This window comes from Manduca sexta, chromosome 8 (genome assembly GCF_014839805.1).
Source record: "Manduca sexta isolate Smith_Timp_Sample1 chromosome 8, JHU_Msex_v1.0, whole genome shotgun sequence".
Lineage (NCBI taxonomy): Eukaryota > Metazoa > Arthropoda > Insecta > Lepidoptera > Sphingidae > Manduca > Manduca sexta.
In genome coordinates this window covers 1328644-1356324 of record NC_051122.1, presented here as the reverse complement: position 1 = coordinate 1356324, position 27681 = coordinate 1328644, and the positions used below count along the sequence as shown (strand labels likewise).

Genomic DNA, 27681 nt, shown 5'->3' with positions numbered 1-27681 from the left:
CGTACCACTCAATGCGGGGTCAAGAGCCCCCACCTGCCCTTAGTCCCCATCTGTTCGTGCTATAGCTACATTATTCATGGTGTTCTACTGGTTTACCAGATTCGTGTTTTTCTCATTAATTAGTATCAAGAGTCTTGTTTTATTGACATTCCTACAAGCCCAGAAGGAATTTTTAAGTTATTCATTTTCTGGTTTCGTAGAATTATTGCAATATCGATTTGTTGATGCAGGATAAAGAACTTACCAACTAAATTTCAGTGCAGTTGAAAGAATAAAGTGATTTTTTGTATTTATGAAAATGTGCTGCGGTACTATGAGGGTTTGATGAATTAGATAATTGGTAATTATGAACGATATAGAACGAAAGTAAAATTTTCCGTTCATTCATTACCTACATTTCGGATGCAGTGAATCATAAATAACAAAATGAACTAATATTGCGGTTTAATTAAGGTAATACAAACTGTTTTATTTTAAACACTACCCAAATGATACATGGGTGGACTTATACCAGCTATCCTTCACCAATTAACCTCAGATTGTGGTGCAGAAATAAGTAGGTCCACTTATAAAATTACTCCACGACTCTCAGAGATGTAACTAATTACTTAATTTAATTTTTTAATAAGGTATGGTGCAAAAGTAATATGTATTGTATGGTTAACTTAAAAAGGAAGTTAATGTTTAAGGCGGATCCGTTCATGGCTCCGCCGCAATTTTTTCGCTAGATGGCATTGAAGTCACAAAAAGTCACATTTTTTATAATTACGTCCAAAATACTTTGTTTCTAGAAAATTTTTTGCTATATGCTAGAGGTATATACTATGCTACAATTTATCTATATATTTATTTTGCTTCATCATAACGAATATCTGAGAATAGTACCGTTTAAGTTAGCTGAAGCAGAAAGATCGGTATTTCGTGTACATATACGCACGCACACATATCGAAAGTAATTTTTATATAGGACCACTAGATGGTACTAATGCAGAAAACATATTTCAAGGTCTCGAAAAATTGAACGTAATCTCTCGTATCGCATCTTTGTTGGTGCATATTTATAATGGATGACGAAAAATTGGGAATAAATAAATTAAAATACTGTATTTTATAGCTTGGCAAAAAGTGTAGAAATGGAACTAATCCTTTATTTTACCTGGCAACATTATCACATTTTTGACGTTTGTGAAGTTTTATAAATAGTGTCGGTGTTGTCTTTTTATTAAAATTTTGCAATAAGAACAAGAAGATACTATTCGCGATACAAAATGAATAAGCCGCGAATAATAAGGTTCGCGAGAGAAATTATATATAATACTTTTACCGACCATGTCTAGCTGAACAAGAAGCAAAAACAATTCTATCGGATCTGGTAAGTGGAAGTTTATTTTGTTAATAATTTAAGTGTACTTTATAAGTTTTGATGAGTCTGGAGTGATTTTTACTACTTGCACTAAGTATTTTTCTATATCTTGCAATATATTATCAAGCCCGTAGGTAATGTTTACATTCATATGACAAAATTAGTTTAAAGATTGTCCACGTCATCTTGAGATACTTGCATCAATAATTAGTAATTACTAATTGAGGTGTAGTGTAGGTAGGTAGGTAGAGAGAGTGGTAAGGGTTCCACCTTACTACTGTGATTTAAATCTCATTGAGCTTATAAGGGCAGCAAAAACAGAAGCAGCTCATATTGTATAAAATATTAATGTTATAATAATGAAATGATTCATTCAAAGTACAGGTTTAATAATAATTTACAATTTAATATTCATTTATTATCCAAATCAAAAGTAATTATTTGTTTGTTAAAGGAAGCATATGTGAGTGCGTTTCAAGACATAACCGAAGATGATTGGAAAATCTCATGTCAACATGTAAGAAAAATTTAAAATGACTATTACAAGAGAGAACATACCCTGTAAGAGGACATTGAAAGAATTATAATAAATCTTAAAGATGACAGTAGTAGTTCTTCAGAATCACAGGATGACTGTCCAGCCAGCTCCAGTCATGAAAATATGGACATTGATTTTACTGAAATACAATATTTGGAAGAAAGTTTTTGGTTTTATTTGTTTTTAAGTAAAATGCCACAATTCTGAAATGATTTCTCAAACTTAAAACATGACATACTCTAATTAAATTTGAATACAATGGCAAATGATTTACCAGTTTATAGTTTTATATTTTTATTATAGATAACAAATCACATTTGTCTGGCTAATTTTACAAAAGTAACACTATGTACAAATTATATTATAAATTACGAATGGAAAGAGTAGTAAATTTTTCCTCTTCTCATAGTTGCCAAATACATGCGGTGGGTCGCATCTGAAAATCATCAGCCATGGAACTAGGCTGACCATTGCTCTACGTACAATAATTTATTACTACAGTAAATTATTGTACGTATAAGAACTACTGTTCTTCAGTAACCTTGGTTTCAAAATATTTCATCCATAGTGTGGAAGCTTTGTATTAGCTAAAATCTGAAATGTGAGTAGTAATATAGTATATGTTTATCCACATTACATTATCAATTCAAGTTCAATGTTTAGTCGGCCAAGTAAAAGGTGAATTACAATATTGACATATAGCAAGTTATCATGATAATTAGCATAGCATAGTAGTAGTTCACACCACCAGGTATTAATGATTACAAATACAAAACATTTATGTGAAGCATTAATTGTATCTGAACATTCCTTTTTTATTCTACTTCAATGTGTGGTGGGACCAGCAGTCTTTACCAAGAATGTTACACTAATAATTTAGTTGAGATTTTATGACACCAATCATATTTGAGGCATTCAAAATCCTATCACCCATAAATCCTCGGAAGCCTCATGATAATACAACTAACACTATGCCAAGGAGATAAAGGTCTATGGATATTGGATACAATAAATTACCTTGTGCACTGGTGTCAATTTTTTATTTAGTTCCCATGTTGTACTTTTTCTTTCACATTAGCAAACACAGAAGAATCTCCATCTCTAATAAAATTTAAATAATGGAGACTATGCATTTCTTCACTCTTGAAATTTTTATTTTAGATTCCATTGCCGTAAACGGCTCTGTAATTTTTACAGCAACTAGGTCTGTTTAAATCTATTCTTTTCAATTCATAATATTGTCCTATTGTGAAACAGTATTTATTTTGAAACCAATAAATAGGCTTTTTTGTTATTGCTGATAATTCAAGCCTGGAAAGAAAATTGTCATGAGATAGTATGCTAATGTAAAGGCATGAGTAATCTAATAAATAATAATTCCTATATTGTGTATGGAACTTCCATTCCTAATGATGAATCTAAGTTGTGACCATATAACCTTTTTAACTAGCCCCTTACATATAAACAGTAATATATAGAGTAGCATCCAATATATATACCTTTTTACACTGGCAATAAATCTATCTTAGTCACCAGGTTTCTTTATTTCCGCAGTCAATTTATTTTTTGTCCCCGCATGTATTGTCGTTTTTCAATTGCAAGAAATATAATACCAGCCATATTTGGCGAGTCCACAAAGATTATCATATGAGCCACTCGCGTGTAATATCTGCAAGCTGTTATGATTGCCCACATAAAGCATATTATGTTTGTGTTATCCCTTTCAGAACAATGGTGCCAAATTTCATCACACATGCTGCATTAAAATGTGGAAACACTATGAAAACCCTTTTGTTTTTCACTGGCATATTGAATTTGGAAACAATAACCCGAGTATGTTTTGGCACATTAAATGCCCACTGAAGTTCGTGCTTCGAGTCCACAATCAGTTATCCAATTACCAATTGCAGGTTGTTACTAGAAATCATTTCCACAGGTAGTAGATAGGCATCGGTATCCGGTTGGGATCAATTGGTTAGTTCTGGTTCCAACGCAGCTTCAGTTGTGCTAGCACTGACGGTGCATGACGGAGCTTCATACAGATATTTTGGTATAGCACGTGTATACGTGTACATCAAAGGTGTACATACACCGAGACCACCATTATGTTGTCTTGTATCGAATCCTAAAGGCTGAACTAAACTCCTTGCAAATGTGATAACAAAAATTAGCGTCGTCGATAAATTCAAACAAAACATGAAACAGAAAATCATAAGTATTGATGGACTAAACACAAATTCGACCTCACACCCACCACATAAGGTTGTTTTAATCGCGAGTAACGTCATGTTTTTGTAAAAGCCTGGAATGCAATGGCCGTCACAAGTCACGGAGGTGGTTGTAATGTACTGTTCTTATAATGAAAAAAGCGGTTATTCAATTCTGGCCGCATATAATACGACCGTCGAGTGAAATTTTATTTTATTTGATTTATTGTTGTAAAACAGACTTTGGTATGAGGTATTTATATAAAAAAATATCTTCCTGAGTTACGCTACGGCGATTGAATTTAAGTTTTTACAAATGAAATATTTATTAATAATAGATGATTACTGTATAAAATCGAAACAAACATAGACTAATATATAATACTGGAAGATACAAACACTGAAATGAAAAATACAATTAAATATATCGGTAATATGATTATATAAACTTCTGTCAACAGAATTAATTGCTGATATGTTAACTCCTGTCGTCCAATTATTCTTTATTTAATTGAAAGCTCCATAGATGTTATTTTTATTATGTATTGTTTATTTTTTTATCTTTGAAATATTGTCTATTTACGTTTTTATCGCGGTGATATATATTATTATTTTCTCCCAATATAAGTACATATAGCATTAGGGAGAAAATAATAATATAAATCACCACGATAAAATCCGTAAATAGTTTTATTTGAAAAGTTACTGTATAAAATACGATTTTAAAGCACCTATCCCGAGGGAGAAGTTAATAAATAGAAACAAAATCATAACTTTTACGAAAAAACTATATATTATATTCTTTTATCGATCGTCACATTTACAAATTACATTATATTAAATACAGGTAAAATTCTCAGGCGATCTTATTTATAATTTTAAATCTAAAATTTTGCACAGGCAAAACCGCGTGCAATAGTAGTGACATTAACGTAATGTGATGAAACTTTTTTACCTTAGACCCAACAGGGTATTGAGCTGGCAACGTCCCATAGGTTCACTTCACGACCTTGACGACGGTCAATAGGAAGAGCGGCAACGTCGGTTGTAATATGTCAAATCATAAATAAGGCTTCTATCAAATACTCATAACAATGGAGGTACACGAGTGTACTTTGTTTACCGTTGTTTACTTTTCTTGACGTAAGTGAAGACGCTATTTCAAGAAATTTGAAGTGCTAATTCATTAAAATATGTACGCTTTCATGACTGTGCCTCAACTTAAAGTTGAGGTTCGTAATATAAATGCGACAATGGCCGGAAAAAAGGCTAATTTGATAGAAAGGTAAATACTATAATATTTAGGTTATAATTCGCTTATATGCCTTATTTTCTTGTTCTCGGACCTCAGTTCTTGTTTTTGTTATAGATTGCAATCTAATGACCGGAATAAAAATTTTGGTGTTGACTGCGAGATCCAAGAGGAGATCGCATATCTGAGTCCAGCCACTGATACTTTCAGAGACATAATTGCGGACACTTCTTTACCAATGATTACGAGACAAGCAATACAGGAATATTTTGAAAGTTATGTACCCATATGTAATGATTATAATCTTAGGCAGTTGTTTACAAAGATGACAGTGTAAATTTTATGTATTTAAATTGGTATACCTACACTCATATATCATGATATCTTGATAACATTATATTATATTTTCTTACTACATTATTGTTTTTGCAGATATAATACTCAGCATAAAGGACAACTCCTGTACGAATTTCGACATCTTGTGACTGCCCGCTATTCCACAGATGGCATTTATACCCACTAGAGGAGACAATGTAAAGCCAGTATGAAAAAAATGGTATACTTTGTGGATATAAAATTAAGTAAAGATGGAGTAATTGAAGAATGCCATTGCGATTGTGCTGCAGGCAGTGGTACTCAAGCATGTTGCAAACATGTCTCTGTATTGTTGGATGGTACACAAAAAAAATATTAAATTGCATCTGTCAAGTACTCAAAAATTAATGACATTCAATAGACCAAGAAAGTATTTTATAATTCACCCATTGCAGTTCAAAATTTACCCAACAAGAGATTGACATCTTTTTACTTATAACACACTAAAAGATACTTACTGATATTATGGACAGTTATGCTGATTATGTGAAAATTTTAGTAATGGGATATGATGAAAGCTCAATACCTTTATTACAGACATGTGAACCCGCAAATCCACATGGCATTGAATGGGATCGTTACACCTATGTAGATAGGACTCCAATAGATATTTTACTAGAGAAGCTATTATTAAAAATATTATATCTGAACAAATTCAGGAAGTGAGAAGAATACAAGAGCCCAAAGTGATTCCTCTGAGTGGCATGAAAGATCATGCAGGATTACTGCCAGTATGTTTCATTTAGTGTGCCACAGTAAAGCATATAAGTACCAAAAATATATGTAATCGATATGATTTTGGCCCTAAAGCTGTGCAGACTATGTTAGTTGTGCATAGTAAAATCCAAGAAACTATTTCCATTGCCAAATATGATAGAGATTATGGACTAAAAATAAAAAAAGTGGATTCATTATATCATTTGAATATCCTTTTCTGGCTGTTTCTCCAGACGGTATATTGGGTAAAGATACTATTGTTGAGGTTAAGTGTCCATATGCTGCTAGATATTATAAAATAACCTCTGTGACTGTGCCTTACTTAAAAATACTTAATGGAGAATTACATTTAAAAGCAGCATCCATATTATGCCCAAATCCAAGGCCAACTTTATTGTTCGGGACTTAATATTGCAATTTTATTGTTTACACATTTGAGGATATGAAAATAATATTCATTAATAGAGATGACTCATTTATTAATGGCATGTTGACAAATTTGTTAAACTTTTATGTACATAATTTAGAACCAGAAATGTAAATAAGTATGTGTATAAGAACTATTTACAATTAATAAATAAATTGAAATAATTACATCTTTTTATCTAATATCTTTCACAATATAGTAATAGTATAATTCCTGAAATTGTAGATGTTTAGCACATAAAACATAAAAAGATTTTGCTCACTATTGGGATATAGTTATGGTCTAATTCATTTTTAAATTTTGTTTGTCTTTGTTAATCCTATTATTCTTTCTATATGAACTCCTTTGTTTGCAAGCTCCCTATCTTTTATTACATTAAGACCAGGCAACTGAAATTTTTCTTTTAAGAAACTGGGAATCCTAATGGTCACATTTTTGTCTGATGAAATATATATTGTATCATAAATCCTCTGTCAGTCAGTATACTACTACCACTTTCACATTTTGCTAAAAGGTCACTTTGTTCCACTGCCTACTGATCACTTATCAATCCTGCAAATGCTTGAGAACAATATAACAGCAAGCTACCAGGTATTGCACCAACTAATAAATTAGAATTAGAATCACTGCTAAGAATAATCACATTGCTGCCATAATATTTTATTTTGTGAACCACTGGACTAAGAGCTGAGTAGACTAAATTCAATTTTTATATGATTCAAAACCTGTGTAAAACTTAATAGTGGCATTATCATCTTTATATCTATTCATAAACCCATATTTGTGTTCTTGATCAACTTGAGTGCCCTTAGATATAAATTCATGCATAATATATGTACATCCTACTGCACTGTTGTCTTCTGTTTTGACTGCTTCTTCATGATCAACTTCCAGTAAATTGTCTCTGTCACTTATTAGGTTAACTTTGCTACTTGATGGTTGTGAATCATCTACATTTGTTACTCGACTGACTTCTTCGTTCAATACGTTGTTGATGTGCCACAGCAGCTGGATTTTCTGGTTTTATCTTCGTTAAGAAGAACACAGATAGCACAGCTGTCTTTTTAAGAAATTTTGCAAGGAGCTCATAACCTGAAATCATAAAAACAAAAATAATTAGCACGAAGTAATTAAAATTAATGGAAATAGGTAAATCACATAGAAATTCTATAGTGACTCACCTGTATAATTGATTTTCCCGTAATAATCTTTTTCTGTAAAATGCGCAACACACAATCGTGCTGTGCTACTAGCTTCGAAGTTTTTTTATACGTAACGCAGATTCCCATTGCTTTCTACGTTTACTTTCCTTTGGAAATAAATGTATTCCTCTGTTTTTACAATTTAACGCACTGCATTGAGGCATTTGGAACAAAAGTATATTATATTCATAAACACTCAGTGATACGTCATACGATTTGACGTTTGTTTTGTCAAGCCAAGGTACAGTGCGCCCTCTGTCGTGATAAAAGTTAGTGATTCTCCTCATTTCTATTTTCTATTTTTCCCATTACAAAATTATTTAAAAGGCATATCATATTTGATGTGTTTTAAATGATTCATGTATATTCTACTACGATATATCCAATTTGAAAAGAATAAATAACGCCATCTCACGGTTATTTTGCTGCGACAGCGTTAATCATTTATATATAGTTCTCATTTGTGCCGGTATACTCAGTCAGCCGTCACTCACACTAACAATACGTACTTGTCAAATTTGATGAAATTTTAAAGGCCGAAATATCCATGATTATTAATTATTTTTACGTTTTTCTTTCAACTGCGAGAACTAATCACTAACTAGACGTGAATTTAAATTCTTTACTTGCCAATACTTGTTTAGTTACCCAGATTAAAGCCGAAACAAAATGTATGAAAATGGACCTTGAGGTATCGCCTTAAATAATAAATTTGAAGGCGTGAACCTTATAAGAGTACCTAATAGTATTCTACGAATTTCTGATTTAGGCTTACGAAATTCGATCTACAAAATGGATGTAGGGGCTATTAAATTACTGTAACATCAAAAATGGCTCCTCAACACATATGGTGCCCCGTAGGTAGACCTAACCGTAGCGACGAGCAGCAAAGTCAATTTCCTGTAATAATATCAATTTCCCATGCGAAGGTTCATTCGATTTAACCGCTCCGACGGTTTACCGGTCATGAGGAATGATTCTGAAATCGGTCTCCCTCGCGGCAGCTTTCCATACAAATCGAGATTGACATTGGCAATTTTAATTTGCATACATAAGTCATTATTCCACTGGGTACGCATTCATTAATAGGATAATCAATACGATATTTTTAAAATGATCTACATGTAAGATTACGACTGTAATATAGGACAAAGGGTAGGTAAAGGTATGTGCCACAATAATAGATTTTTTTATCATGTCTTCTTGAGGAATTAAACTTGTGTTTTTTTTACATACTTTATAGCCTACATAGTATGCAGTACCTAAAACAATGGAGTAAGCAGAGCGCAACTAGTGCACCCAGCTTCCAACTCAGTAGGAGGGGCGTGAATATCAAATTTTAGGGGCCATTACGAGAATATCATTTAGGCAGTCCCAATAATTCAACACATTACACAAGTACTTACAAATAAATGTGGTTACTTATGTTATAAGAGGGCAGCTGCTCTCTCCTCGGCATGGCCACTACTCGCCGTGTGCATTCCGTTCCATGATATGATAGGAAGCCTATCGCCATATCGGGTACAAATACCAGACTTTGGTCTGATACTGAACAAATATAAAAAAATCGATAAACCGAAAATAAATTCGAAACTCCAATGCCGGCCTACATGCACGGCCGTTTATTGAATTTACCGACACGTGCCAGCTCCACCGGAAGCTTCGAAGTACCGGACACGTCTGTCGATTTATGTCAACGCTTCCGGTCAGTCCATTAGGGCCTCTGTACGGATCACTGCAGGTACTTATTTGCTTCCACAGCGGCCGTAACAAGATTCCTATTTTTGATTAAACCTAACTGGTAGGTAGGTATAATATTTATATATATTGAACATGCATTTTATATTTTTAGATTATGTTTAGGTTTTACTGCGATATTTTTGACTGCGTACCTACCTATTCAAAAAGCTAGACTTTTTTACAATTCGCTCATTAACAAGTGATAAGATTCTGAAAATAATTCACCAATATACAACTCTTACATTTTCCCAAAGTGCTATGCTAAGGTTGTCTTTAACTTTTAACCTAAGATTAAAATGCACGTAATTTATGAGCGGCTTGTTATTTTGCAGGATCAATCGGACGGGTCGACAACTCCTCGGGCAAATGACAAGTCCGGAGGTCATTCTCCTGCTGCTATTGAAGGTATGTTGTTCCACGAGACATGAGTACAATCAGTAATACAACCATAATAGTTAACAGAGCATCAAGCCTACCTCGAGGCAATTTTTGAGCGCTCGGTATTCACACCGAATGCACGCTCATGCATGGGAGGTGGGCGATATTTGTCGCAGGCTAAAGCAAACAGTGCGGCGCGCATACCTCGTGGCTGAACACACACTGAAACCTAAGAGTCCACTAACATTTCCTCTCCGCTCATCCTAGAAAATTCCAATTCGTCCACACTCTCCATCTGGGTCTCTTCAGTGGCAAAGCCGGGGTTTCCAGTATCCCATTTGAGGGTATACTCGTGACGCCTAGCAAAAAAAAAATAACATGGAGGAGACAAGAACCTAATCTCAGTACTTTTGTAGCATAATGGCGGCAGATATAACGATCATAGCTATTATCCTGAGCAATATTGCATTTTTTTATTACCGAGTAGATAAGTTTTAATAGTATTTTTAAATACTATTAAAACTTATTTTAAATAGTATTCGAAAATTAAGTAGTTTGTAGGTAGTACAATTTAGTTTCCATACAATTTATGTCCACATAACTCAATTAAGTATAAGCAGATGTTTATTTTTGTTAATTGTTTGTTTTTTTTTTTGTAGAGTCATTTCCGTAGTATAATTTCAATTAGGGCATAGGTTTAAGGAATACAATCTAGTCTTAATGTAATTTAGTGCTTAAGTATTCTTTATAATGATTGTGTTGTGTTATGTATGCCTTTTGATAAATAAAAAAAAAAATAAGTACCTACATCTCGCCTGATTGTAAATACTTTAAATGTTGAGTAGGTACCCCTTAACAATGGCAGCTGAACTCAACCGCAATATGTGGCAATTTCATAGGAACATTGTCTTTTGTAATTATGAATACCTACCCTAACTTGGACAGTATGCATACTGGAGCTGCTGCTCACTCTTGTTCGCGACGTCGACGTGTGCCAAGCCTTTCCCGCTGAATTCCCTAAAACACTATTCATACCGCCACCTGTACGATAGCGCCATCTATTATGTTTCTGCTTTTACTTCTAAGAAACATCCAACATTTTAACAAACTTCTGCAATTTTGCAAAATTTGCAGGCGGTGACGTGGATAACGAGCGGTGATGGTCAGCCACGACACTGCTCGACCGCTTGGCGCAGCGCGGTTTCGCGGCTGACACGCGTTTAGCCCTGCCTCCAACAGGTTACCACTACTCACAGTAATTTTCTTCATGATGCACAAGATTTTCGAGATTCTATTTATTATGTGACAACCGTATGGAACGATACATAAACCAGTCTTTTATGAGACTAGATCTATAATTTTTTACTTACCTAGTGATTTTTAGTACAAAACGAGTGCCTGATTGTAATGTCGTTACGTAACCCTTTGACATAATATTGCTTGTGAAATGGTTACATAAAATTAATTTACATTATGGGATTTAATAAAATTTTCAGGTTGTGCGCGCTACCGCGAACTGTGCTACCGGGCTGCGCACGCGCACCTACCCAACGACGCGGCGCCGCGCTGCTGCGAGTGCGTTAACTGCTCGGCACGGCGCAACTCCACGCCAGAGCCGTGAGCTGCGGGCTCCTCGGTGCAGGTGCGGCCCACGCCGGCACTGACCAAGCCCATACCCACCGCTAAGGCAGAGTAGCGCTGTAGGACCACAGATCACATCACAGTGGATACCGCATAGTTTTTCAAAACACTGACCAATTCAAAAATTTAAGACCATGAGTGCAGTACTATCTAACTTACATTTTATTAAATAAAACTAAACACCTACGCAAAACCCACTTTATTGGTGTGAGCTCACATTTCGTGTGTTTAAATAATGTGTCATGAATTTTATGCGGTGTCCACGGGAAGTTATCTGTTTAGCATGCAAAGCTCAACTTAATGGAGCCATGTTTATATTTGTCCATTTTTTTAAATTATGTAATTGCACAGCAGTACCTATAATTGAATATCAATTTAATAATGGATATTAAATTTTTAAAAGATAAATTTTAAACCTGTATAATATATTATGTACCTTTAAAAATGCTTCTTCCAATTGTTGATTTTATTAACATATTTTACTACTTGTTTCTTCTAGTATCTACTATCTAACATCCCTATCTTAGGCTGTCAAAGACTGTCTTTGCCTTTATCCAACAGAGGAACAATTGGTCAATTTGTGAGTCCATATTAGATTTTAAGCCTTTTAGAATCAGCTTCTCTCCTAGTGCCTTATCGGATCCGCTTTATATTTGAGCCAAAATCACTTCCAGCATAGCGTTCCCCTAAGCACCACCTACCGTGCTTCCTTTCTCACCTTTTAAATCTAAATGTTATGTCCAAAAATGTGTGCGTTCTGTACTTATGCAAAAATACAGTCTGTCCAATAAAATTAAATAATTAAGCTTAACTAAATAATTGACCTAAATTAATGAAATAATGTAAATATAACTTTACACAATTTATTTAGATTCGTCTACATAAGAAATTTTCCGTATAAACTATCAATAAGAACATCTTTTTAAACATCTAAAATCGAATATTTAGATAGCTTAGGTGTAAGTTAAAACGAGGCCCACTATATCTATTGTTCTATGTCATACTAAAATAATTCTGCGTGTAACATTTCTAACCTCTTAATTTTAGAGTAAAATTAGGCATATCTAAATAGTTATTTCTAAATATCTGAAACCTAACATTGTATACCAGTCCTGTGCATTCATATTATACCCATTCTAATAATGTACATTATATTATTATACTATTTTATATTACATCGTTAATAATACTAAACATTAATTTTAATTACATTATTACAATAATTATGTGATCTATTTTCGATTGTTCTTATCCAATGTGGTTTTAAAAATGTACATTATTTATATATACATGGTGTTAATTAAATTTCGGCATAAATCGACAATGTATTTTCTGAAAATAAATGAATATGTCTGTCGATATAATCTTTCAGTGCACATTCGATGTTATGATGCAAAATATTTATGAAGAATTTATACCACAATTTAATTAACACTTTGTACTACATGGCCTACCTACGCGCGTTATAAAATGTAATTTAAAATTATTCAAAAATAAAGTTTACTATAAAAATACAGTTGTCTGTGTTCTTCTGTTACGGACGAACGCCTAGTGTAATCCAACGAGGGTGAGGTCACATCCAGTCTTATCGGTGTAGTATGTATTAAATAAAACTTAATATTATTAGTAATTTTATTGGAATAAACAGAACAAACACGTGTCAATGGAGAGAAACAAGTGAAACTCCTCGAGTTCAACTGACAAACAATTTCCCATTAACCAAAATTACAACGAGCGAGTGAAATTTACACCCTGGGAGCCGTTTTCAATAAACGATCTCAATCTTCAATCCGATTCCTAGAATGAACCAATCACAATGTCATTTATAAGCATGTCAAAAAATACTATGTTCAGATTGGTCCATTTTTGAGATAGATCGAATAAAACGATCGGGATTGTTTATTGAAATAGGCGGTAAATGCGTAATAACATGATTTTCAAACTTATATGATAAAATTTTATAGTTTCATTTCATCTGGCCACACAATGTTATTTGTTCAAACGTTTAGGCTGCGTAGTTACTCAAAGTATTTTTAATCTTTAATTTCAGTGCTAAAAAATCGCACGTATAGTATATTATCCCAATACTAACAAGAATGTAATAAAACATTAAAAAATACATTAAGCTGCGGCAAAATAGTCAAATCAAGGAATCTTAGACTAAGTGTTAGGAAACAAGCGAAGTTTTTAAATGTTATACCTATTACTGGTGGGAGATGATACCAGCTACTTAATATTTAAACAATTTGAAATTCGAACGGTAAATTCCACTGGAATTTAATTCTCAAACTATATTAATAAACGACAATATAAAAATATAAATTCTCATCTTATTACACTTTGTAAATAAGAAACGCTATAACGACGGGCAGATCATGAGCTGTGCGCAAATTACAAAATAAACGTAAGCCATCTCAATTACAACTGTGAATTTAAATTCAAATCGCACGCACTACATTCAACCAGTCCATGCTAGACAAATGCGTCCAAAAGAGAAAAAAAAAAGATAATTATCAACTAAAATAAGTTTAAAAATTGAGTCCGTAGGAAGTACACATAATATATACAACACTTATTCGCCGTTACATGTGATCTACAGATATTAAACAATCTAAAGTCGGAACAATAAGGACATGGTGTTTGTCTAAATGAGAACACTAGAGGGCGCTATATTGTGCAGTGACGCAAATGGCGAATATGTTCAGAACAAACATTGCCTGAAGCCTCTTTTATCTCCTATATCCAAGACAATGCAATACAAATATAAAATTTTTATACGTCATTTCTGTATAATGGAATCAACAAATTCATAGAATTGTCCATGGATGTCTATATTCTAAAAGCTTGGCGCGGATTTCAAAACCCTAAAATATTATCCGTAAAGAGCATTCGCACAAGAAAATCTATTTTTTAAGTTACGTCACTTTTGAATATTAGACATAAAATGACCATTACAGCCATTGTTATACAAGGAAATAGACATAAGTAAGTAAGTTAAGTAAATTTATATAAATACTATTTTGTGAGAGGTGTAAGAACACCGCGCCTTACTCAAAATGAATTCTGTACCCATATCCCTACAGACTCGTCTAATCTAAAAAAACATTTACAAACACAATGATTGCATTCGTAGAAAAATAGAGTATAATGATTACTTTACAAGTACATGAGCGATTGGCGTTTGTTGACTCTATAAGGATTCACAAGAAATCACGAGGAAAGTAACAGCTTACAGCAACGTCATTACATCAACAGTCAATTAATGCTATTTCATAAATCAATATTATAATCCGAATGTTTTATTATATATTAGTCCGACAAATAACGAAGCTCAAGTCCCTACAACCTCATGGCACCACGAAGGCACAGCTGAACATGTTGGTCACATTTAATTCATACCCACAAAAACATATTAAACATTCAGAGACAACTTGTCCGTGAGCCCCACAGAGGTAACAAACGCCAGCCGACTAAGCGTCAGAGATGCCAGGACCCTGAGGCGGCAAGGTCAGCCGCTAGCGCCGGTAGGGGTGGTAGGAGGAGGCGGACGCCGCGCCGGACGAGGAGCCGTGGTAGCTCCGCTTCGACGCGCGCTGGTAGCCGTCGCCTGACCCGCCGGTGTATTCATAATCATCGCCTGTTTGAATGTTTGGTTCGGATAACAAGGGAAATGCAGCTCGATTTTAACATTAAAATTCTGTCGGTTTCGAAGCAATGTCAGTAGAGATTTTCTATTATTTTCTATAATTTTCTATTATCTGGTTATATTAGTAAAAGTAAATTTACATTTCAAAAAACTGTTTCCTAATGTCTATACTAGTCAAAACATTAATGAATGATTTAATTCAGTGACACAGTAGTACAGAATTTCCAATTTTCCTCTTAAATTAATCTAAACTTGATTTGGTTAAAAATTAAGATAAAATAAAGAAAAACTTACCCGCACCACGCACCACTCTTCAACGGTCCAGATTTTAAGTTTAATTACACTGAAAATTATTATCTACCAATTTTACCTAAAGACCAGATTCGAATATTTCTATGCAATTCATTTGCCAAGCTACCTGCTAAAATTCATCTGTTTCTACTAATCAAAAAGCATGACTGAAGAATAATTCTAAATAATTTTCTTTTGAATGACTTGGACGCATTATGTGAATATTAAATAATTCTACCATGATTTTGTTTGTTTTTGTAAATTGACAACACCAATTTTACTGTGTCAGAGAAGTTTGCAACACTACGTTATATGAAAATGATTCGATGTTACTGATCAGACAATGGAAGCTTTTGAATATACCTACTTTACTCCAATAAATAGTGTTAAAATCAATAACCTGACGCAGAAGCCGATATATCAGACACGTTACAGAACGAAGGCTGAGGCGATACCATACCCCCGCAGTATATCATGGGGACCTGTGAAATGCGCAAAGTATTGATCTTTCCTACCGTACCTCAAAACTACTTTTAAATAGACATCTCTGGAATTACGGAACCGATTTGGAAAATTCTTTCACTAATAGGAAACTACATTACTAGAGTGCTACAGGCTACTTTTTGTCTCGGGAAAATATTTATACCGGGATAACATTACCACGCGGCCGGAGCCGCGGGAGATATTTGCTGTTTTTAAATACAGAATCTGTTTCGTGTAACTTCGTATTTTGGCATGTGCCATTATATTCAAACTGAATAATATCGGTTATCTTTTTTAAATTGACACTAAAAAACGTGTAGTAGATTTTTGCTGTGTTGCCATTCTACGGCAACTAAGACTACCATTCTACTAAAATTATTTTAAAAGTATTTAACCTGCGGCGGGGTTCCTAGAGCATCGCTCATAAGCTGTACGTTCATGTACTTGGGACTTCCAGCGTTACTGCTCACACCATCACCCTCTGCCATACATTATTGATCAGTTTTACTCAACATTTATGTGGCATCCAAAAGCTAATGAGGCTATGAAATGACTGATGCTATTTTTCTGGGCATGAAGGTATTTTTCACGTGGCTTTCTACGATAAATTAAATATATCGTAATTTGTTGTCTTTAGAATTTAGAACGTTAAGTATTCTCTCTTCAGATGTATCTGTTTTTTTTAATTTATCCGACAATATGATATCATCAAATATCAGAGGTAGAATTTAAATCACCAGTAAGTAGTGTATAAATTACCAACACATACACCAGCATTTTTATACAAAGAAACAGTTGGTGGACATGATTTAATAAGAAAGACTTATGAAATGGTCATTTCATTTCCATCATCAATTTTGGATACCACTGAGAATGTTAATAAATTCTACAGATATAAGTGTTAGTGGGGGGAAAATAAATAAAATATAAATGTTAGTGCTGATACTACAATGCTTATATTTTTAGAGAAGACGTGTTATATGAAGAGGAGATCATTTACAAAGTTATAGTGTTAAATGTGTGAGTACATAATTAATGGAAACGGCATATTGACGTTCCGTTCTTTCGGCATATTACTCGTGTTAATCATTATTTTTTTAGTTAGAGTAAGACTATTATGTATGCGAAATTGACGTATAAAAACAAAAATTATGATAAAACTAATAACCCAATGGGAGTGTGTTAACGCTACGGGGAGGAAGGTCGGGGTCGGGTCGGGGGAGGGGGGGAGACTGGGGTGAGACATTAAAAATACATGTGATATTTTGAAATTTTTGATTTCTTTTAATTATCTACGTTTTATAATGTCCTTAAAGTAGATATATATTTCATCATAAGTTATCTCAAATATTTGCAAGTGGTAATATTAATATTTCAATTAATCAACCTGTAGTATTACTTATAAGATAGAAGAAGCTTAATAATAGAAAACTACGACAAACTGTATTTTTTTTTCATTACATTACAAACTACATACTTATGTTACCAGTTACAACTAACACTAATATATTACCCAAAATACCTAATATGATTAATGCGTAATTTCAATTTTAATATGATTCAATTTTATTTCGTGTGATAGCACATCGTTTAACGTTACACATTAATATATTTTCTGCATACAAGCTTTGCCGGCTTAGTGCATCGGTTAAAATTAATAATTAAAACCGTAATTAACTAATTATCATTAGGTAATCATTAAATAATGAAAACAAGGACTCACGTGCAAGTATATCATAATTTTCCTTTTTATATTAAGAGAGCCGCGGGGGATCGCGGGGAGGGTCGGTTGCGCCTCACGCCAGTGAGTCCGCGGCCGACTCTCTCCGGCCCCGCGCGCTCCGTATCCGTTACGGCTTAGTATAATAGTTACATATTACATGATTACAACAAATCTAGATAATAGTCTTACAATCGTAACATTTCTTAGTATGTGGCTCGGTCGCGGTCGCCGCTTCCAATTAATTACATTTAATGAAATTAATACAAGTGTGTATTGTAACGGAGAGCCGCGACGGGCGGCGCAAAGTAAACTTATATACTGTAGTAAGTAAATATTACTTTAAATATTGTATTGTAATCAGTCGATACGTGACACCTAACAATTTTGTAATCTAATCAATCGAGAGTTATGTACTTTATCAACTACAAAGAAATTAAACGTATATTTATATATACTATAGTTTAAAAAATAATCAACATCAATTTTTTTATTTTATTTTAATTAAAACTGAAATAAATAACAACTTTCCCTAGTTTCTCATTATAATTAATGTTATGATTAATTGTAAAGCCCGCGTAATCTGTTACATTCGGGACACCATAATTACATTTATATTATATTCTAGTATAAAAATGAGGTTTTATTTATTTTAAATTTAATTACACCTGCATTGATTTTAAAATAAGTTTAGCAAACACTACAGTAGAAATCGACCGTCGGCCGGCGGCCGTCGCGTGTTAAATGCAAATCATTTATTTATTTATTTATATCGTATCAAGTGTAAATGTGAACTTAAAAACACGTCCGTTAATCTAAAGTTAACACTAGGGTAGTTGAAGATATAATTAGTCAATTACGATCATAAATATATTATTAATATGAATATGGAGCACGGCACGCCGTGCAATCTGCGGCTATGTTAGTTATCATATACCAAAAATACACTTTTACACAATTATGTTTCCTTTATATTCTAATGAATAAACATACACATATAAAACCGCGTACACTATTATATAAAGTAATACAAACAAGAGTCGAAATGTTAACTACACAACATTACTACAGTTAAGCCATGATTAAAATATTTCATTAACATTTTTTTTTTTTTTTTTTAAGATACAGTATTATATCTTATGTCGATATTACTCAGTGTAATATTCAAAATGCAAGGGACAACGTGTTTCACTCACGGTGCGCATATTATAATGTATAACATATTTGTTTCATCACCGTGCCGGTGAGAGGGAAGTCAAGTTGTGTTATTTAGCTACTCGTATGTACGAAAAATTACAGTAATATTATACTCATTACATATGGTAAATACAACTATATATAATATGCCTGTAGGGCCATCCGTGAGTGGGGAAAGGTGCGGGAGCTAGGAACTACGGGACTTGAGGACAGGGAGGGTTCCGGGGGGTTACCTAAGAAGCCGCGGTGGACACGCAGCGCAACGCGACACACACGAGGGACTACCACATTTGACAGACGAGCCTCTAACGAGTTCTTACCGTATTTGTATTTTGCTAACTATTTTTAATTAATAAATTCATCGAATATTTTAATGCTTCTCCTATATAATAATAATTAAAAACCCATATAAATAGTATCAATTGATTTTTTTTTTTCTCATAATAATTTGCACTAAGTTTAATGTTGAGTAAATCTAAAATTTCTAATACATATTATACTTTTATTTTAAATAAATTATATTCATTATTATAAGATTGCCACGTTGGTTCATTACAAACTAAGTTCTTAAAAATTGTTCCATATGTTTGTGGATGCAGGGTACGAACCCAGTTCTAACGCCTTAGTGCTTAGTGCTACACAATAATCACTGAAAATAACATAATATAAATCATCTATATATTCACTTAACTTTTTTAAGGCATCGTTTCCTAATATTAAAAAACAGGTGTGAACAATTCACGTTCATATCATCGGTGGTTGTAAATTTAATCCTACAGTAAGTAATATCATAAGAACACGATGAAAACTGAACGGTGTACACTTGAATACTATGCGAACCGAACGGCGCGTTGGACAGGGGGGTGGCGAAGGCTAGAGGGCGAAAAATAGGGGGGGGGGAGGAATAAAGCGGCCGCGGTAACACGCCGCCGCTGAAAACAAAAGCGGAATGCTCGAGACAAATTAACCTAACTAACATAGGAACGAAGAGAACAAGCGGCACGAAGCGTCGCAACTACACGATAATGTACCAGGCACAACGCACTGATCTCACACACGGATCGCGTCTCAGTCAGTCGTCTGTTACATATACAGCTATAAGAAATGTATCAATATGCGCGTTAACTATCAACATCACAATGTAAAGGCGTTTCGCTATGTTTTATACCGTTAATTTGGGACACCGCACCCCTCGTTCCGTACCGCGTCACTTATAAATTTGCTTATTACCACGTCACAATATTCTTCAATAGATAAATTATACTTTACTTATGGAGCGATCTTAAATAACCCTATTCTAAACGATCAAATTATGCATTCATGTAATAATCAACAATTTGTCTATTTAAAACATTTATAACAAATCTTAGCGAGCGCGGCGGCGCGCGTCTATTTATTTAAAATTAAAGGAACAACGCCACGGCGCGGGCGCCACAGTCTATCCGTACTTTCGTAAACTCTAACGATAATTAATTATACAACAAATAATGGTGCAGCCGCGGCGCGTCGCCCGGTCCGAGTCCCTCTCTCCCCGATTAATTACTTAGCTTACCACTAAAATTTTAATCAGTCGATCGGTCAAACGATTGAGCGATATAGTACAGTAAAGGACTAACATTAAATTTAATCTAACAATGTTATTTAAATTATAGCTCACTTTGTGAGGGAAGGGCGGGGCGACCGGGCGCCGGGCCGCGGCACGCTGGCCGTCCGTAACCGCTAACGTGCTTCGTACCTCACTGCTCTATACAGTTTTAAAAATATTTGGCAATCATATAAATTAAAACTTTAAAACTATATGACGAGAGGATCTATTAAAATTATGCTTTACACACAAGTAAGTATATACACGTCGGCGGTAGTCGAGGGGTGCATCGCAGTGCCGACTCTATATCCTAAATGCTTGAGCTTCAATTACTTAACACATACTCGACGATATAGTTTGCTCGTTAACAATTTGGCAGGTAAATTTAATTTATTAACGTATAAATTCCATTACAATAACCAACTTAAGAATTGCGATAAACTAAAATGCATATTAGAAAAAAAATTAAAATTACAAATATTTATACAGATTTGCTCCCTTTTTAATGTGGGATAAAATTAAAAATATTATTACCACGTTCAGTCCTACTATGATTTGTTAAATATTAACACATAATTATTTGATTACATGTCTACCGTTTCCTAACTCTAGTGGGTGTTAAATAACCAAAATTCTAATATTAAACATACATACCGATATATATACCAAATATTTATACAAGTTATTAGCTTAAGTTAAGTTCTTTTAGGTAATTTTCCCTAAATTGGCCTTGTTTAACAGTGTCTGTCAAATGTGCGTGACGCGTGCGTGCGAGCGTGCGTGCGGGCGAGCGTGCGGGCGAGCGTGCGGGCGAGCGTGCGGGCGAGCGTGCGGGCGAGCGTGCGCGCGTGCGTGCCTGCAGCCGCCTGCAGCCGCCTGCAGCCGCCGCGGCCTGTCTCCTAACCGACATCACTACACCCAATCGTGAGATCTCATGTAACCTTAGCAATGACATCATTAAAAGAAATCAATTTAAAACTCCCAAAGGAAAAATTAAACAAAAAAAAACGATATACACTCCGAGTAAAATTAATCTTTCACAAAAAGCCCACATCCAAATAGAATATTAAAAGCAAAGTTAATTAAAAAAATGTGTGTACGTGCGTACACGAGTGTATTACAGCGTCCTTCAGCTTAAGAGGGGTCGCGAAATCTCCTGGTCGGACGTCGTACTACTAAACGGATGCGCCGATTGCATCCATATCGAGTGATTTAATATCCGTTCTTAAAATTAAATAGCGTTCAGAGACGGCAGAGTGCCAAAATCGTCATACAGGGGAGAAATTTGTAATAAATTAGTAGAAAAGCGCAAGAGTTAAAAACACCTAAAAGCCGGTGCGTTTTCGTAATTTTATAAATTTTAACTATTAAAAATTAATGCTTATTTACGCGTGTGGGTTTGTGTTAATGCAGTCACTTTGTTTCCATGCGTCTACATACTAAACAATCAGCGTGTAGAGTTAGTTAATTTTGTTTTGCATTGTTTTAAACTTACATTACACTAAGCGTGATCGCTGGCCCACTCGCTCAATGATTAATCATTAATTACTTTAACATTTAATTTCAAAACTACCACGATAATAAAGTTGCATTTTGACAAACAATATCATTAGAACATTGCCTACATTCGCTGATTATCCAAGGACATACATTATGAACACAAATTGACATACACGTAACTAATATTCCGTCCCTATTATGTTTAGTCGCGGATTACGTAGACTAAATAATCGATATAAAATAGTGTCGATCGTTTGCAACCGTCGTAACGTGTAATCATTCGAACGCGCACTCGTTTGTCTGTTAAGTGTAAGCAAAATCGCTACAACTAGTATTTAAGGAGAATGCGATTTTTTGTCTGGTCGAAGGGAAGCGTCAAACGGAGTATCAGTGTATCAGTAGTATCAGTAGTGGGGGTCGCTGGTCCGGCGGCCGCGGCTCTAGGCGGCGGGCCACTCCTTGTTAAAGTCGTTGGCGTTGAAGTGTTTGGGCGCGTGATGCGGATGCGCGTGCACACCTGGCGGCTGGGCGGCGGGCTGCGAGCCGTGGTACTCCGTGCCGGCGCCGTACCGCGACGCGCCGCCGCCGTACGACGAGCCCTACCGCCACAGCGTCAGTCAAGTCATGGACACCAATGTGTCACGAGTACACGCGAGCCAACGGGCCACCGACGCCACATTCAGCCTCCATCATTATATCCGTGACACATTTTTTAAAAATAGTATTTTTTTTTTCATCTGTTTTACATTTAACGGAATAGAAAAAATTTCATCTCTGAACACTTAAAGTACAGCTCTTAATATTATTTTATAGATTAAGTTAACTATGAATGAACCTGTAACAATATGAGAAAATCCAAATTTTACTAATTTGTACTTTAAATGCCAATTTACAAGTGAGATGAAACAATGGTGTTGTATCATCTCGCACGGCCACAAAATATGCAATATGATCATCGACTGAACTAAGGGTAAGCTTATAACTAGTGCGATGCGATGCCTTTTTGATGAGCGCGCTCTATCGTCGCGACAACGGAACCGTCCATAGTGAGAAATCCCCAGCGTTTCGCGACATTCCCTCATCCGATACCCGCCCTTATCTCTAATTGTCTTTCTGGAGGAGCCACTCTTGTGGGCCCTGATCGACCAACTGGAAAAGAAGAACAAGACATAAAGTCCCACTCGCCACAATTCAACTGGCTCTTTAGCAGATTCATGTAAGTAGCGCAGCGCGTGAACATGGACCGGGCGATAAAGCGTGTGATTTGTCCCCGACGGCGAGATGAAAGTTTATGCGAACGGGAAGTGGAGAGCGAGATGATAGTGGGATACGGGGGGGCAGGGGGGGGGGGCGGCAAGGAGAGATGGCCAGGGCGGCCGGTGATGAGAGACCTTCAGCGAAACTATATAACACTAATCTTCTTGATTTTTCACTATGGATAGCGGTGCGAGAGTCTGTCTAATAATGCCACGGCGTCAAACGAGATCGTTTTCATTCTGAACCGCAGCATAGCTCAGAAAATCAAAAAGACATCGCACTTTTATTGTTGCCACTGAAAACATGCACACAAGTGGACTTCAGTCGTAGACGCGTGATAATATCTTCAATATAAACAAGCATATCGTAACAGCACACGGATGCAGGGGTGGATACTAAACAATGGCTCTATAATAAATCTCATGCTGCATTTCGGCTATAATGCCTTACGGGGAATTTTCGCTGAATATCGCTCGTTCACCAGGATTCAACATTCATCGACATACACACGTGAATCGCAAACAATTCAAGTACAACCAAATTGACGGGTGGTGGGGGGTGGTCAGGTCAGAATAAATCCAACTGAGCAATTAAACACACAGTGATGAACGGAGAGTAAGTAAAGTTACTCGCTCAACCACCAGTCATACTGATATTCACTGATGCGGGACAAATAAAAAAAACAGAAGCACATGTAGGGGGGACGGTAGGGGGGTAGGAAGCAAGCCCGGATGGTCATGAGCAAACAATATGGGTTAAAAACTTAGGATTAATATTAATCAACTTGGCTGTACTTTTGTTTGTATTAATGCACACTCGTAACCGAAACCAGCTACGAGGCTACCACCACCCGACTACATCTTGAACATTTAATTAATTGTTAATTTTCACATTAACTTCAAGATATAGCCCGTGAAATGTGGCAGATTGTTTGCGATTATACATTGAATGGAAAATAAACGACTGTTTCAAATATTTTCCGTTCAACGTGTTCGGAACACAGTGGAATGCGAACGTCGAGAACTTTCCACGCCATACTAACACTGTGACTAAAAGATTTGATACGCTCGGGACGGTAATTCACAACCTCTAAGTTAATCTAACTACTAGTCCGTTATTTTTTTATATAAATCAAACCCATAGAAAACATCAAGGTTAAATTATTATTTATCGTTTCAAAAATCTAACTAAACTAGGATATATTCAATAAGCAACAGAGCCAGATAAATACATTTTTTTTGTTTTATTACTGGCGTTAAAGATAAATATTTTTTTATTCAAGTTTTATTTCGAGTAATGTCTAAATTACATTTTAAATGTGTATTAAAAAAAATTACAAATTAATTATTCATGAAACGTTTAATAAGTCATTTTTATTTCTACTGTGGACTTTTAGTAAACAACAAAGTTACCTAAGGCGATTGAGAGGACGCAAACAGGGACACGGGCATGCGCCATTATCTCTAATTTTAGCTGTTACAACTGTGAAGGGGCATGAGGATATCCAGCGCTTGCATTTATTCGCCATTCAACTGTGTTCCGTCAACCATTTCATACTGCGACCCAGACATCGCTAGAGTTTCAACAATTTTTCATTTTTTTTCTAGTTGATTAATTAAAAAGGTTTTATGCAAACAAATTAAAAAAAAAACATAATTGTTGAAACCCTGTGATGTGTAAAGCTAAGAGGGTTTTACTTTTTTATGATAAGCGTGATTCAGACGTTAAAGAAATACATTTCTAAAGGCCAATAGTACATTGGCATTATATACAATCATAGAAATGTATTTCGGTTATAATTAATGATGGTGATATTATGTAGCAAAAAACCATAACCAATGTCTTTAATTTTTTTTTTTCTCTATTAAAATCTGTACTTTGTGGTTCATGCGTAAGATGTACTTATAATTCACGATATATTTATTTCTTTATCATATTAGGCTGTAAAAAAGATTTCTATAAATTAAATCCATAATATAACAAGGTTGTTTAGACCATTCGCGACAACAATATCAAGCCGATAAAATAAAAAAAAAATTAAACGAAAAAAAAAAAACAAACAGAAAATCGAAAATTATAAACACATCCATTTTATTTCGTTAAAATATGAAACTGAAAAATACCAATATGCTGTCGATTTATATCTGAAAATTTGACACTATTATTTATAAATGAATAAATCTCACAAAATATAGTAACCTAAAACATTTCTAGTTCATAATAAAAGAAAATATATAAATAGACAGCAAATTGTAGATAAAAATAGGGTTAAAGTCAAACATATTTTTTTAGAGAATATCTGTGCAACCAGTTGAAAAGAAAATGTTTATTTTAAATATGTACCTTTGAAATAAGATATAAAAAAAGCTTTTATTAAAAAAAACTAGATTTTTTATGAACTTATTCAAGCTGGTCTGAATAATGTTGCTATCACCATTTTTTGGGTGTTTTTTTATATTAGATATTAGATGTAAATATAAATAGTCATTAATATCACCTTTTAAAATGATGTTAGTAACACTATATTCAACATTATTGCAGAAATAAATCGTCATTTGGAAAAGATTCAGAAATTAAAAATATCTGTATTAAATAATAATTATGAAAAAAAAAATATTTACATTTTGTTTACATCTGCAAAATGGTAAAAAAGTTAGTTATTTGTTCTTGTTCGTTCGGGTTTTCATATCACGCGAAATATGTCATATCCACGTCATATTATTGCAAGATGCACACGGTTGGTAAAATTATTCGTTATATTAATTATTAGAAAGTAAACCAATATTTGACGTCGTTATAAATTGATTAATCATTATAAAGCTGTTTATAGCTTTTTAATTAAATAATTCCAAAAACAATGAGAATAATGCGTGTGTTTTATCTTGTAATTTTAGTGGAATATAACCATGTGCATTTGCACAATAACAATAGTCTTATGGCTCCTTCAGACGGCTGGTTATATATTTTTAAAAATACATCCTTATTTAATTTATATAATGTACATATAATATGAAAAGTGAAATATGAAAGAATTGCATATGCAGCTAGTTTTCAATTTCTAACAAGTATTTGGGGCATAAACAAGTACCATTAAAATCCAAAAAATGAAAACATCTAGCCGTATAAAGGAGCATGTTTAGGGAGTAGTAGTGTGTGGGTGTGTGTGTGTGTGATCACGTGTGGGCACGAACCTGGTCCTGCTGGTAGGCGGGCGGGTACTGCTGGTAGGCGGAGTAGTCCGCGGAGGAGGACTTGGAGAGCGCGGCGGAGGAGAGCGCGGTGGTGAGCGGCGCGGCCGGGGTGCCGCCGCCCGCGCCGCGCCCGTACATCTCGCCGCCCTCCGACAGCGGCACGTACGAACCTGCGGCCAGGCGCTCTATGCACTACTCGCACTCCACTCGCACTATACACCGTCCAGTTGCTCACGCTGAACTTAGCCATAAGCGTTGGCAGTTTTTTAGACATAACAAGCACAGGGCTATTTGCATTTACTGTTTTAATAATTATCTGAGGATTCATTTGGATGCGGTTAACCGCACCCATAGTTTCGAGCAGTCGCGTATAACCATTGCCAAATTATAGCTTGATCAGGACAACAAAAACCTGCTGTAGGGACGGCATTTTCGATTTTTCTATTTAAAATTCACAGTATTTCAGTACAAGAAGTTAGTTCCATATTTTATCTATAACACAGCGAGTTTTATTTTTCTGGCCAAACTATACTTACCAATTGAACTATTGGCATATTTCCTGCGGGTGTGTATTGTTTCAATACTTGGGCATCGTTGTACTTTTAAACAAAACGTAGCGTTTCTTTGGCAAATTACTTGTCATATTTACCATCGGTTCGAATTTGTCTACGTGTGTTTTATAACACCATGAACTGACGTTATGCCATACTTAAAGTTATAGGCAATATCTTAGTATTCCAACCAGGCGATATTATGTATAACCCAAAATTCTCTGATTGGGTCCCCAGCGCAACATTTTCCGAGACCATTATGTCATACTAACGTCTTAAAACTTTTTTTTTATTTAAGTCTAGTATGGACCCAAATAAGACTTGAACAGCTTTTCAACCATATTACTACAAAAAAAAGCGACGCCTAACATTTCATAGGCACATAATTCACTACCAAAATGTACCGTTAATGTAATAATT

The 27681-nt window shown here is 34.8% G+C and overlaps 2 protein-coding genes and 3 long non-coding RNA genes across 11 annotated transcripts in view; 3 read left to right on the top strand and 2 right to left on the bottom strand.

Annotated features, from left to right (window-relative positions):
- The window catches only part of LOC115451983 (ankyrin repeat domain-containing protein 29), a 61836-nt gene extending 48480 nt beyond the window's left edge, over positions 1-13356 (top strand). The window contains exons 9-11 of the mRNA XM_037436446.1: positions 10154-10226; positions 11334-11438; positions 11696-13356. Of these exons, the coding sequence (XP_037292343.1) occupies positions 10154-10226; positions 11334-11359 (99 nt within the window). The 3' untranslated portion in view covers positions 11360-11438; positions 11696-13356. The remainder of the gene's footprint in view (positions 1-10153; positions 10227-11333; positions 11439-11695) is intronic.
- On the top strand, positions 1127-2064 carry LOC119188642. Its single transcript, XR_005111992.1, has 2 exons — positions 1127-1372; positions 1818-2064. It is a non-coding gene; the product is annotated as an uncharacterized LOC119188642 (long non-coding RNA).
- LOC119188637 lies at positions 5062-6766 on the top strand. The gene is made up of 3 exons (XR_005111987.1): positions 5062-5393; positions 5478-5716; positions 5793-6766. It is a non-coding gene; the product is annotated as an uncharacterized LOC119188637 (long non-coding RNA).
- LOC119188639 lies at positions 7208-8336 on the bottom strand. Its single transcript, XR_005111989.1, has 2 exons — positions 8061-8336; positions 7208-7971 (listed from the first exon to the last, which is right to left on the bottom strand). It is a non-coding gene; the product is annotated as an uncharacterized LOC119188639 (long non-coding RNA).
- A 102-nt stretch (positions 13357-13458) lies between the features above and the next one.
- LOC115451045 (heterogeneous nuclear ribonucleoprotein 27C) overlaps positions 13459-27681 on the bottom strand; it is a 39471-nt gene continuing 25248 nt past the window's right edge. For 3 of the 7 annotated variants that reach the window (XM_037436440.1, XM_037436442.1, XM_037436441.1), the window contains 3 exons: positions 26711-26880; positions 22780-22861; positions 13459-15477 (listed from right to left, as the gene is read on the bottom strand). In XM_037436440.1, coding sequence (XP_037292337.1) covers positions 15356-15477; positions 22780-22861; positions 26711-26880 — 374 coding nt within the window. In that variant the 3' untranslated portion in view covers positions 13459-15355. Of the gene's footprint in view, positions 15478-16177; positions 16260-16655; positions 16742-17521; positions 23412-26710; positions 26881-27681 lie in introns of those variants that run through there. The other 4 variants (XM_037436439.1, XM_030179240.2, XM_037436443.1 and 1 more) reach the window with 3 other exon arrangements.